This window comes from Schistocerca gregaria, chromosome 10 (genome assembly GCF_023897955.1).
Source record: "Schistocerca gregaria isolate iqSchGreg1 chromosome 10, iqSchGreg1.2, whole genome shotgun sequence".
In the NCBI taxonomy this organism is placed as follows: domain Eukaryota; kingdom Metazoa; phylum Arthropoda; class Insecta; order Orthoptera; family Acrididae; genus Schistocerca; species Schistocerca gregaria.
The window spans coordinates 192,991,652-193,006,106 of NC_064929.1; the positions used below are offsets into that span (position 1 = coordinate 192,991,652).

The window sequence follows — 14,455 nt, forward strand, 5'->3', positions numbered from 1 at the left end:
TGTGGCAGGCTGTTGTGTTGTTTACATGGTTGCATGTGAAGTTGAAGTTGTTCAGATCGTGCATTTATCTGCATTTATCTGTAGTGTATATTGTGTTTAAGACATGTCCTCCAATGATTCACACAGTGATAGTGAATATGAACATGCAACTAGGAAAAGAAAAGGTGATTCTAGTAAATGGAAAAGAAACAGAGACAAACTGAAAAGGCTACGTGGTGAGTCGTATGTCACATGTAGTGGCAAGGTTATTCCAGCTTGTGAAACTGGGCCTGCATGCAACTGCAAAACAAAATGTTTAGATGTACTTGATACAAAGGAAAAACAGGAACTACTGGCAAAGTTTAACTCACTTTCAACAAAAGCAGCTCAGGATGCGTTTTTGTGTGCATCGATTACACCAAAGCAAGTTGATCGGCGAAGGCCTAGAAAACGTGAAGATTCACAAGTGCGTAACTTCACACATGTTTACAAGGTATGTATTTGTGTAATAACATGCAGTGAAGTAATATTAGCCCAAAATAATATGTATTTTTAAAATGAGGAAACCGAATTTATTCACGAAAGTTTTTGAAATAATATTTTATGTCTTTCCAGGTTCAGCTTAAAACCCAACAACATGTAATGTGCAAAAAAGCTTTCTGCAGCCTTTATGGGATAAAGAAGGCTTGGGTTGAATGTCTGGCTTAATTTGCGTCCAAAAATATTGGTCCACCCGCAGATCGTAGAGGAAAACATGAAAACAGGCTTAACAGAGTGAGTGATAATGACTTAGAAAATGTTATAAATCACATAAAACAGTTACCTGCACAAACATTGCACTACAGTAGAGCAGATAAAGTATTTTTATCTCCAGCATTGACTGTAAAGAGAATGTATGAGTTATATTTAGAACAGCATGAGGCAGATGTTTTTAAGGCCTTAAAACCAGGTGAAGAAGTGCAAAACTGTAGGGTAACATATGACTATTATTGTAGATGTTTTAAAGTTAATTTCAGTATTTCATTTGGACACCCAAAAGGTGACACTTGTGAGAAGTGTGATTCTTTAAAGAAATTAATAGAATTGTACTGATGATTTGGAACACAAAAGAGAGCTTGAACTCGAGAAGGAACTACATTTGCAAAAGAGTGAAGTATTCTATGAACGACTTGGGGAAGAAACTAAAAGGGCTAGGGAAAATAAAGCTGTTGCATGTTTAGCATATGATTACCAGCAAAATTTGCTACTTCCAGTACTCCCTTCAACAGATGTATTTTATCTGAGACAACTGTGGATGTACAACTTTAATATACATTGTTGTAGCAGTGGAAAGGCTCACATGTTCATGTACACAGAATGTGATGGCAATAAAGGTCCTGATGAAGTTATTTCCTGTTTAGATTGGTACTTTAAACATGTCATTCCCCCTGATACAAATGAAATTGTATTATTTTCAGATAACTGTGCTGCCCAAAACAAAAGCAAGACACTTCTACAGTATCTCTTCAGTCCTGCACATACTACAAATTTCAGAAAATTACACATTACTTTCCAGAGCAGGGACATTCATTTTTGCCTTGTGATAAGTACTTTGGGAACATTGAAAAGAGGAAAAGGGTTGTAACTAGATTGCACCTTTCTAAAGAGTGGCATTCACTTGTTAGAAAAATTCTAAATTCTTTCCTGTTGTTCCTGTGAAACAAAATATGTTTGAAAGCTACAAAGATCACGTTAAACAGTTTTTTTAAAAAAACAAATAGGAAAACAAAACATAATGAGCTTTTCAAAGTTCACAATATAAAATATTGCAGTACAGTTATACTCACAAATACATATTTAAAGCCAGCCAGAATCAGCACATGACTGTTAGTCAGAGTCTGCACCACAAAAGAAGGCAATAAAAGGTGACATTACCTTCCGAGAGGAATCACTGTATGGTGGTCCTTTACCTCTTAAAAGTCACAAATGTGGTGATGTCATGAAATTGGTTAGAAAGTACATTCCTACTGCAGATATGGGTTTCTATGAAAAACTGTTACCCTCTGCAGGAAATGATGATGGTGAACACAGCCCAAATGAAATAGAGTAAGAATATTTTAAAATGACCATTAAGTACTTTAACTGCAAATCAAGTAGGTGAACAAAATGTTCTGAGACTGTAGATTTTGTATTTAGTTAATGGTAATATCCTTAAAAAATTTACTTCGGGACAGAATAGTTTACGGTATAAGGCTTGCAAAAATATGTATAATTTTTCTGACAAAAAATATTGTAAAAGTCTGGTAATTAATAAAAAGTAAATTGATTCATTATTTGTTGTTATTTTGTTTTCATGTTATTTATGTCCAATTTCGCACGCAGTATTTCAGATTATAAAGTCTTTGGTGCAAAAACCTGGTAAGTTCAAATATTTATAATTGCAATTTTGATTTATTTATGTGTATATTTTTAATCAAAATTGTATATATTGCACATAAAATACAGGGCTATAAGTCAGTAACATTGTCTTATGTAATTTCTCAAAAATACACACCTTCTGTAGATGTCGAACTTTTTCAGTTTTCTCAGAATGTGTATTTTCTGACTTGCCTGGTTTTTGCAGCAAACACTTCAATTAGCATATGCCCTGTACCGCTGCACTAGTGGCCGTGGTCGTTAGTGTCTACCTGTCAGTTTGCATGACAATGTGTATTGTTTATCTATCCTCAGATGGATCTTTCTGTTACCATAAGGTGTTAGAGTTAGTGGCACAGCTCCCCACCCCCCTCTTATTGGGGGACTTTAATGCCAATAATCCTCTGTGGGGTGGTGACTCTGTGTCTCACAGAGGCCGAATACTGGAACATCTTTTTTTTTTTTCATAATTGGATGCCCCCTGCCTACCTAGCACTGGAGCTGCAACACATTTCACTATGGCCCATGGAATGTTTTCAGCTGTTGACCTTGCAGTCAGAGTATCTTACCCTAGATTCAGTAGCGCATCCATGGCAACTTGTGTGACAGTGACCATTTTCCTATTGTTCTCTCCCTTTCCACTCAGACATCTAGAACATGCCCCACATTGGTCACTTTGGAAAGCTGATTGGCAGGCTTTCTCCTCTGCAGCCACTTTTGCAGCCAGTCGTGTGACGGATATCGACAAATTGGTACAGGATACTATTGATACTATTGCTCGTGCTGCAGCAGCAACAGTACCCTACTCCTCTGGCTCATCCTGACGACTGCCAGTGCCACGGTGGTCTGAAGGTACAGCAACAGCTATTAGGAAATGAAATGTCACAGGATGCTTAAACGGCACAAGTGCTGCCCCTCTATGGATAATTTAGTAGCATTCAAGAGACTCCGGGCGAAAGCATGGTTTTTAATAAAGAAAAGGAAGCAGGAGGGCTGGGAGCAATGTGTCTCAACCATACAATCCCACACTCCATTCTCCCAACTCAGCTGCATTTGTGGCCATCCACCACCCACAGTGGTCCCTGGCATCCTTGTCAGTGGTTACATCTGCACTGATCCCATGGTACTTGCCGAATGTTTTGCTGCACACTTTACTGAAGTGTCCACTTGCAGTAATTGCCATCCTCATTTCCTGACCTGGAAACACCTTTTTAAATGCCATACACTATCTTTCCATGCACACAGCTCTCTATCATATAATGCCCCTTTTAGTGAATGGCAACTTCACAGCACTTTAGTTGAGTGTCACAATATGGCCCATAGACCCAACAACATCCACAACCAAATGCTAGACCACCTTTGTGCTGACAGCATGAAACATATCCTTGGACTTTCTAATCACATTTGGCAGAAGAGAATATTTCTCTCTCAGTGGCAGGAACATATCATTATTCCTGCCCTGAAACTGGGAAAGGACCCACATATTTTAACTAACTACTGGCCAACCTCTCTGACAAATGGGCTGTCTAAGCTATTCGAATGAATCGTCAACCTCTGACTTTATTGGTGTCTTGAAGCCAGAGGGCATATATCACGATTCCAAAGCAGCTTTTGAGCTTTCCGGTCCACTACAGATCACCTTGTTTGTTTGAAATCTGCAGTGTGTAATGCTTATACGCATCGCCAAAATCTGATTGCCGTGGTGTTTTTTATTTTTTTTATTTTTTACCTACAGAAGGCATACAATACCACCTGGCATCACATCCTATCTACACTGCATGAGTGGGGTTTCTGGGGCAGTTTACCCATTTTTATCCAGAATTTCCTATCTCTCAGATTTTTTCGGGTCCAGATAGATTCGACTCCCACGAAAGTGTACCACAGTTTTATCTACTTACCTTAGATTTTCATTATGGCGGTATCTCCCCTCATATTTGAATGCCCCCAATGAATTTTCAAACTATTCACTTAGTACTTCTCTCTCTTATCTGTGTAAAGTTGAAAGTCTTGAACTTTTTCCTCATGTTCCTAGTTAAATGTGCTCTTTAAATTACCCATTTTCTCAGCAGGTTTGTCCATTTTATGATACGTCTGATTCTTTTCTCAATTAGACTATTTAATATGTGTTTCTAATCTTCCTGTATTATCCTCTGTCATCCCTATGAGCTTCTTTCTAATTCTTTTCATTTCAGTCATTGTTTCTGTACTATTGGCTGTTACACTGATTCCATAATTTGGTAAAATTCTGACGTATCCTCTGGCACTTCTGTATTGTAGGTTACAATAATTAACTTATTCTGACAAATTCCTGGTTCCACAATAAACGTATTTTTTATTTCTCTATTCTCCTATACCTTCCTGTTGTCACTTGGGTTCCTTTCCTACCAAAATGCTTATATTTGTAGATAGGTTTAGAGTTACATCACTTCTACTGAAATTAAACTAACGGTTCACCCATCAGTCTGACTCGGTACACTCATTGACATCTATTGAGTTTGTGGTGACAGCTAGTGCCAGCCATATATCCTGGAAACGAGTCCCTCGGGGATCGGTTCTGAGGGTAACGCTGTTTGCTATCGACATCAGAGTTATTGTAAATTGCAGTGGGTCCCGCAGTCCTTCCATCACTGTACTTAGACATTCCTCATAGGGTGTGGACCGCACACAGTTCATTTGAGATTTTACAAAATGATGATTTCATCCCACTGGACAATAGATATGTTGCCCGCTGGTTGGTAGCACTGTCTGTATTGAGCCTGCTGGGCATTCATCACCACACTGGTATGCGGTTGGCAACAGGCGCCTTCTGTATGAGCACTGCTGACAACCTCCTGGTGGAAGTTGGTGTCCCACCTCTGCAGGTTAGATGACAGCAGCTTTTGGTAAGTTATGTAGTCAGTCTGTCAGATGCCTGCCCACCCATAACTCAACTCTGTTACACAACCAGCATTTCAAACTGTTTGCACATCGCCCAAAACAGGGAAGAGGCTGTGATCGGACTTGATATTCTGCTGGAGGACCTCCAGCAGCCTCCATTAGTTAGCCTGTGTTCTTAGAACTCCCTCTTGAAAACCCCCTGCCTCCCCCTCCACCCCCTCCCCTCCTGTTATAGGGATGGACCTCTTTTGTGGCCTCAAAAAGAATAAAAGAATGCTGATACTACCCTTGTAATGTTGTTGCTTTAATTTGTTCTGCAAGTGGTGCTGCTATTCAAGACCATAAAAGTGGGTTAAAAGCTGTGAGCTGTCTGGGGAAGTTAACCTTGCATTACTGAGCAACTGTTTCACCAGGTATCCAGTCTAGCTTGCCAAATTCCCAACCAGACTAACATTAATTATAATCTTTTAATAGTCATACGACAACCAATGATATATTTACATATAAAAGATAATTTAAATAAAAAGAAATAAATCAGTTTATATTTGGAAATTTATTTTAACATTAATCATTGAAATTTCAGCATGTTAAACTTGATTCATAGCTAAGCTGGTGCCTTATTTAGGATTGTGAAAATGTGAGTTTGTAATCTTACGGAACACATCAAATATGGAGCCAAGATTGGGAGACTGCATACAACACTGCATTCATAAAATAACACACGAAGAATGTTGAAACATATACAAGAGGAAATTAACCACAACCAACCGATTCAACTTTCACCCAAAGCAGTTACGTTCGTAGCGCAATCCTGTCCGTCATGTAATTACCACACACTGGTATACTAAATTCATACTAACTCCCTGTGAAATCTTCCCAAAAAGAATAGCTGAGGGCTACTTTGATGATTACACCACATGCTTCATGTGGTCAACTTGGTTTACACAAATAGTGTAACTCCACAATAATTTTGATAATTAAAATAAATTAGATCGAAAAGCAATTTACAAAAGAAAAACCTCGAACTGGTTACTATTGTCTTACTATTAACCTGATGGATCAAACAATTGTATAAGCACATGGTACTGGTCTCACAAAGTACACCCCATGTGGGTTGAACATAAAGAAAAGTTGCTATATTGAAAAATATTGTTAAGGCGAGACGTTATAATCTCACGCACATTCGCATTTAAGATTGATGATCTTAGTTAGAGCTACTGATCAACACATGGTTCCACTTTGCTCACAAAGTAGTGACAAAGCAACTACTGGAAGATATTCTGAAGTTGACACTCGAAATACACTGCGTTGCAATTTAAGATAACATTAGATATTTATACCTGCACTCCTACCGAGCGTGCTTCCCAAATACAAATGGAAGTGACCAGAGAGGCAGCTCCCTATACCAACATGACAAGGGATGGACGGGACCACACTAAGGATAGAAACCTCTTTGCTTTTAGAAAGCGTAGCTACCTGTTCCGATGTTGGTCCTACTGTTCTCTAGCAGACAGGCTTGTCTGCTACCATCCAGCATGCAACTAGAAATACATTTGCTCATTCATCCTCTCACACAGAAGGGAAGGGGGATAACAGTATCTTATCATATACAGTATATAAAAGAAAGCGGATGTAGGTTCCGTATGAGACTGTGTGACATGAATTACATATGAACTGTGTTTTAAAATGTAGTAGTGTGACAGATCGTTCTTGTTTATGTGTAAAAGTAACACATTTCACTGCTTAGTGTCCTCCCAGATAGTCAAAAACATCACAGTAAATTTAGAAGAGAAATTTATGCCGTAAATGACTACAGATTTAAGGAATTAACATGAAAGGAATCCAACAGAGACCTTTCACCCTTCCCTGACACCTCTTCCATTCAGTTTTCCATTCGTTCTAATTCAGTATGCATCTACACAGATGGATCAAAAGTCAACGGCAGTGTCAGTTTCACTTTTGCACTTGCAAGGGGGCGTGCGAAGCACTCTCTGCTGAGTGCCTGCAGTGCATACGCTGCTGAGTTGGTTGCCATCTCTCAGGCTTTGCGGTACGTCAAATCCCAGGCTATGACAAACTTTCTGATCTGTAGTGGTTCCACGAGTTGCTTAAAAGGTATAACCCCGTGCTATCCCAAAAATCTTTTGGTCGGCAACATCCAGGACCTACTGGCTGACCTCTACAGCTCTGGAAAGACAGTGACCTTCATCTGGACACTGAGCCCAATAGGCATTTCAGGAAATGAACTTGCCGACCATCTAGCTAAAGATACAACTGCACGAGATCAACTTGACGTCAGAATATCGGGCTCAACTTAAGATTACAACTTTGATGCAATATTTTTATGCTCTGGGAATAGGAATGTCAGGCTACTATGACCCAAAACAAGTTGAGAGTGATTTAAGGGTCAGAAAGGTGTAGAATACATCTTTCCAGGTCTCTCGGAAAGATGTGATTCTGTTTGGCTGACTATGCATCGGCCACACGAGGCTTACCAATGCGTTCCTTCTGCTTCAGGAAGATCCTCCTCACTGCAGCTGTGGTAGTCTGCTGATGATAATGCACGTTCTTATCGAGAGGGCACTGCTGGCCAGTCTGCGGCACTCTCTCAGCTTGCCTGCCTTGGTACCTCAGATGCTTGTGGATGGTGTGACAGCCACTACCAAAATCTGCATTTCCTTAGGGAGATCAGATTTTATTCTAACCTATAATACTCTTCCACTTAAAGTGTTAGGGGTCATTGTGGAGGCAAGAGCATTCCCTGTGGCTGGTACCCACCAATCAAACATAGTTTCCTCTCCTCCCCTCTTTCCTTGTTGTCTTTAGATTTTCTTGTGCAACATGCTGCAGATTATTTCTGTTTTCTTTTACCTATTGTGTTAAAACCACTGTCGTGCCCTTTTAAACTCTTTTACTTGTTTATATTTAGTTTGAGCAGCCAAGTCCCCATTTTATGTCTTCCTAAGTGTTTCTCTCATGATAAGGAGGGACTAATGACCCAGCAGTTTAGTCCTTTTAGCTACATAATCATCATCAATCCTGCTTGCTGCTCTACCCCTCAGTCTCTTGCCCTTGTTCTTTGCCTGTGTGATTATTTTCTGTAGGTTTTCTCAATCTGTTCTAACAATATGAACAAAGAAATGGAAAAAAAAAATTTGGCTAACAAGAGGAGAAAGGCACCTTGAGACACTAAAGTGCTCAATAATGGACACATTAGTTCTTTTTTTCAGTCTGTTTTATGTGCAGCATACTACGCGAGCACCACAGCTCAAATGTATAGGTACGCTAGTATCTGGGCTTAAGGGTCCATGTTTCACAACCATAAAATAGATAGAAAATGCAGGTGTTCAACAAATCAGACCTTTGTGCTCTGTTCTGCCACATCTTCATGATCTTCTCCATAGGCAGTCACACTAGCATTATCTGTTGTTTTATTTTATCTTCAGTTTCCTGTGTCACAGATGGTTGACCCAATATACATGAAAGAATGCATGGCTTCCAGTTCCGATAATCAACCTGTGACTTGAAACTGTGCTCCTCAATCAATTATGAGTCTGGATTTTCTCAGATTTAGGCGCAATCCATATTATAGACTAATGTCCTTTAGTTTTGTTAGTACCTCAGCAAGTTCATCTTTGTTGTTGGTAAAAGCACGGTGTCATAAGCAAATTGGAGTTTGTTAATAGTTCTTCCACAAATTGAGATGCCTTTAGTCCATCCATCAAGAGCATTTGTAATGACATGGTCTGCATAGATATTTTACAGTTGGAGGATAAAAGACAACTGTTTCTTAAACCTTTTGATACACTGAAGATGTAAGATTTATCAGTATTTGTACTGACAACTGCGAGGTGATTATTTTAAAGATTTCTGATCAGTGCTGTCAGTGATATGTAGTGTACTACTTACTTGGATATGTAAATGATTATTATTTCAATGCAGTCACACTAAAAGTAGGTAGAACGCACCCAGAATAATGTGGCCAATAGATGCGCAGTTGGCAGGGCAAGCTCGGGGAGAGCGGTAGTGGTGTAGGTTGAAGGCAGGTGCAGTAAGGGAAATGCCGTTCTAACCTGCAGTGTGTGCTTTTGTAAATATTAAGTGGAGCCTCTCTACACTCACTGTTGCATTGTGACCATCCAAAAAGACCTTCTGTCACCTCTGCTAGCAGTGTTTTTGGCCAATTACGCTTCTACCTATGGTTGTGTTCGTAGTTTCCCAGAGTAAGGCTGAAAGGATTGTTACAGTGCCTAAGAGCTCCTATATAGTCATGTGGTGAGTTTTTTGAATACTTCCTTGAGGGTTTCAAGGCAGTTTTTATTGTGAAGATCCACAGTGCAGGTGTAGCATGAAGCACAACTAATGATGTGTAGCAATTTGTTCTGCAAGATCGCAGGCATGTAGGAACCGTGTATCTCAGGATGTGAGCTGTGTACATCATCAGAGGTCTAATCAGTGCCTTGTCTATGAACCTACACACCTTCCTATTCAGTGTAATTCCCTGTTGAGCATTCCGTAGAGTTGTTTGAGTATCACATGGATTCTGTTAACAATGTATTCTATGTGGTCACCCAATATAAGTTTCCAGTCCAGCCAGACACAGAGGCATCTGGCTTTCTCTCGGAAACGTAGTGGGCATGCATGTAGTGTTACCTGTCTACAGTGTTGCTGCTTGTGCAGTAGCTTCGGTCTGCATGTGAACAGAACTGCTTCGCACTTGTCAACATTTACTTTAATACCCCGTTGTTCCAGCCATGGCTCAGCAGTTCTGAGAGCTGCCTGTATTCATGAATTTACATTTGATGGTTTCTAGTCTTGTACAAGGATGGCTGTGCCATCTATGAGGTACATTCAAGTTCTAAGGCCTCCGATTTTTTTCCTCCGGACTGGAAAGTGATAAACATGCGCATTGTTTTAAAATGAGGCCGTGTTCATTGTCAGTACGTCCCAGAGATGGCAGCACCGTACGGCAGATGGAATTTTACCACCAGCGGCGAGAATTGAGAACTGTTTTAAATACTTAAAATGGTGACGTTTTCCTTACTTGAACAGCGTGCAATCATTCGTTTTCTGAATTTGCATGGTGTGAAACCAATTGAAATTCATCAGCAGTTGAAGGAGACGTGCAGATGGAGTTATGGATGTGTCGAAAGTGCGTTCGTGGGTGCGACAGTTTAATGAAGGCAGAACATCGTGTGACAACAAACTGAAACAACCTCGGGGCTCGCACAAGCCGGTCTGACGACATGATCGAGAAAGTGGAGAGAATTGTTTTGGGGGATCGCCGAATGACTGTTGAATAGATCGCCTCCAGAGTTGGCATTTCTGTGGGTTCTGTGCACACAAACCTGCATGACGACCTGAAAATGCAAAAAGTGTCATCCAGGTGGGTGCCACGAATGCTGACGGACGACCACATGGCTGCCCGTGTGGCATGTTGCCAAGCAATGTTGACGTGCAACGGCAGCATGAATGGGACTTTCTTTTCGTCAGTTGTGACAATGGATGAGACATGGACGCCATTTTTCAATCTAGAAACAAAGTCCCAGTCAGCTCAATGGAAGCACACAGATTCACCGCCACCAAAAAAATTTCGAGTAACCGCCAGTGCTGAAAAAATGATGGTGTCCATGTTCTGGGACAGCGAGGGCGTAATCCTTACCCATTGCGTTCCAAAGGGCACTACGGTAACAGGTGCATCCTACGAAAATGTTATGAAGAACAAATTCCTTCCTGCACTGCAACAAAAATGTCCGGGAAGGGCTGCGCGTGTGCTGTTTCACCAAGACAATGCACCCGCACATCGAGCTAACGTTACACAACAGTTTCTTCGTGATAACAACTTTGAAGTGATTCCTCATGCTCCCTACTCACCTGACCTGGCTCCTAAGTGACTTTTGGCTTTTTCCAACAATGAAAGACACTCTCCGTGGCTGCACATTCACCAGCCGTGCTGCTATTGCCTCAGTGATTTTCCAGTGGTCAAAACAGACTCCTAAAGAAACCTTCACTGCTGCCACGGAATCATGGCGTCAATGTTGTGGAAAATGTGTACGTCTGCAGGGCGATTACGTTAAGAAATAACGCCAGTTTCATTGATTTCGGGTGACTATTTAATTAGAAAAAAAATCGGAGGCCCTAGAACTTGAATGCACCTCGTACATAGATGGCTAATCTCGTGTTTTGCATTGCCGGAAAGTCATTAATGTAGAGGTTGAACAAGAAGGGCTCCAGAATGCTTCCCTGGGGTACCCCAACTTAGATACCATGTTGTGTCAATTGTTTGCCCTGCTCGTCAGTGTTGAAACATCAGTTTGTGAGATATGAGTATTAGCCATAAGAGTCCACTTAGTTTGCATATAAGGCCATTGTACTAGAGATGGTCAAAATCTTTTTTTGGTGTCCAGAAACACGACCCCTGTGGCTTTGTTCATGTTGTAGCCATGTGTTAAGATGTTCGACTATGCGGAGGAGCTGTTGTGTTGTTGAGCAGTGATTGCTAAAGCTGAATTGCCCTGGTCTTAGGGTGTCATTGGTGATGCAGTGTCTAGTTGTTCCAGGGGTGCCAGTACTGCAAGTTATACAGGAGAGCTTTGAAGTTTGAAAGGTAGGAGAAGATGTACTGGTGGAAGTAAAGCTTTGAGGGTGGGTTGTGCTCAAATAGCTCTGTTGGTAAGGCAAAGGTCTTGGGTTCAAATTATGGTCTAGCACACTCTTCTGAACCCTCACCCCCTCGACACTGAAATCTATATTAGATTGCAGTTTAATTTTGTGATACCGTTTTCAGTAGTTGTTCATAATTTTCTGATTTACATCAATGATAATCTGTGTCATATATGACTACCAGAAGTAAAATTCATTACATTTTCCTTTCCCCTCTCATTCCTGTTCAAATGATAGCACACTTGTGGTTTGTTCCAGACTGGACGTGTCATGTTGTGGAGGGCTCGGTGGAGCCCTGATTCCCTACCTTGCCAGGCTGCCACAACTTCACAAATTGGTCATGGAGGAAATGGAGTTTCCCAATTTGCAGCCAGGCCTGAGCAGTATTCTCCAGTTGTCGGATATCCAATGCCTGATACTCAACTCTTCCAACATTACCGGAGTGCCCTTTGATAAGTTTCCAGGAAGGCTTGTCAGTCTCAGGTAAGGAAAGATCTTAAACTGTGTTATTACTCTGCAATTCACTCTCAAGTCCCAAGTAGAAGAGTCATTCAATGACTTTCACACTTACCCTACTGTTCCACTCTGATAACATGTAGGAAAAATGAACACCTTAATCTTTTCCTTCAAGCTCCGAGTTCTCTTGTTTTATCATATTGGTCATTTCTCGCTATATAGGTCAGAGTCAACAGAATATTTTGGTTTTCAGAGGAGAAAGTTGATGATTATAATTTTGTGAAGAGATATTGCTGTAGCAAGAAATCCCTTTGTCATAACAAAAATTACCACCCTAACTTATTTATTGTACCTATGAGATGTGTGACTGATAATTTGAATGTATTTATACAGTGTGGTGACAAGTCATGGGATAACGATATGCCCATGTACAGATGGCGCTAGTGTCGTGTACATAATAATTAAAAAGGCAGTGATAGGTGGAGCTGTCATTTGCACCCAGGTCATTCATGTGAATGTGTTTCCGACATGAGTATGGTCACACAAAGGCAAATAATGAACTTTGAACATGGAACGGTAGCTGGAGATAGATCTCCTTGTCAGAAATTGTTAAGGAATTCAATATTCTGAGATCCACAGTGTTAAGAGTATGCTAAGAATACCAAAATTCGGACATTATTTCTCACCACAGACAACACAGTGGCCGATGACCTTCACTTAATGACAGAGAACAGCAGCATTTGCGTGGAGTGGTCAGTGCTAACAGGCACGCAACACTATGTCATTATGTAAAATAACCAGAGAAATCAGTGTGGGATGTATAAGAATCATATCTATTGGGTTAGTGCAGTGAAATTTGGCGTTAATGGGCTTTGGCAGCAGATGACCAACACAAGTGCCTTTTCCAGAATGAGATTTTCACTCTGCAGGCCTTTGCCAAGGCAAAGGTCCCGAGTTCGAGTCTCGGTCTGGCACACAGTTTTAATCTGCCAGGAAGTTTCAGAAGTGCCTTTTCTAACAGCACAATTGCCTACAGCACCTCTTCTTCGCTCGTGACTGTATCGGTTGTAGCCTAGATGACTGGGACACTGTAATCTGGTCAGCCGAGTCCCAACTTCAGTTGGTAAGAGAATGTGGTGCAGACCTCACAGAGCCATGGACCAAAGTTGTCAACAAGGCACTGTGCAAGCTTGTGGCAGCAGCTACATAACCTGATCAATGAGTGGAAATGGTTATGTTCTGCTACTTGGAGGCCATTTGCAGCCCTTCATGGCCCAAACAACAATGGAATTTTTATGGATGACAATGCACCATTTCACCAGGCGACAATTATTTGCGATTGGCTTGAGGAAGATTCTAGACAGTTCGGGCAAACGATTTGGCCACCCAGTTTGCCCTACATGAATCCCATCGATCATTAATGAGACATAATTGAGAGACCGACCAGTTTTTGCACAAAATCTTGCACTGGCAACACTATTTAATTATTGGAAGACTGTAGAGGCAGTGTGGCTCAATATTTCTGCAGGGGACCTCAAACGTTTTGCTGAGTCTAGGACTGGAGTTTGATTTCCAGCAGTTACAGGGCTTTTCTCCTGGAAGATGACGGGAATGAAAAGAAAATTCTTGTGATCAAAATCAGAATCAAACATAATGTGTAATTTCTAGAACTCCTTGTCGTCCATGAAATATGGAGGGGGAGGGGGGGGGGGGGCATAACCCCGCGACTCCCCACCCCTGTACACCAGATCCATGCCTGCATCTGCTTCTTATCCTCCTTCCTTCCAAGCACATAAAAGGAGAGTGGCAAATGGCCTGATGATCTGTTAATGAAAATGTAATAGCATAGATAATGCATTTTATGTTGCCGCATTGGAGAACATTTGACCATCTTCTAGCAGAATCTGGAAACTTCCCTCTGTACTTTAATTGCTGCTAATTGCTGTTCAATTACATTATCATTTTCTACACTTTCAGGGATGAGGCTTGTTCTTTCTTAAAGGATCAGTGTGGTATCATAGTATGTGACCCCACGAATGGGAGGGGAGGGGGGGGGGGGGGGGGTTGGAATCATTGTGGGTACAGA

The 14,455-nt window shown here is 41.1% G+C and overlaps 1 protein-coding gene across 4 annotated transcripts in view; it reads left to right on the forward strand.

Annotated features, from left to right (window-relative positions):
• LOC126293296 (uncharacterized) overlaps positions 1-14,455 on the forward strand; it is an 83,923-nt gene that overhangs the window by 46,825 nt on the left and 22,643 nt on the right. For 2 of the 4 annotated variants that reach the window (XM_049986425.1, XM_049986424.1), the window contains exon 7: positions 12,172-12,396. In XM_049986425.1, the coding sequence (XP_049842382.1) occupies positions 12,172-12,212 (41 nt within the window). In that variant the 3' untranslated portion in view covers positions 12,213-12,396. Of the gene's footprint in view, positions 1-594; positions 1,368-12,171; positions 12,397-14,455 lie in introns of those variants that run through there. The other 2 variants (XM_049986426.1, XM_049986427.1) reach the window with 2 other exon arrangements.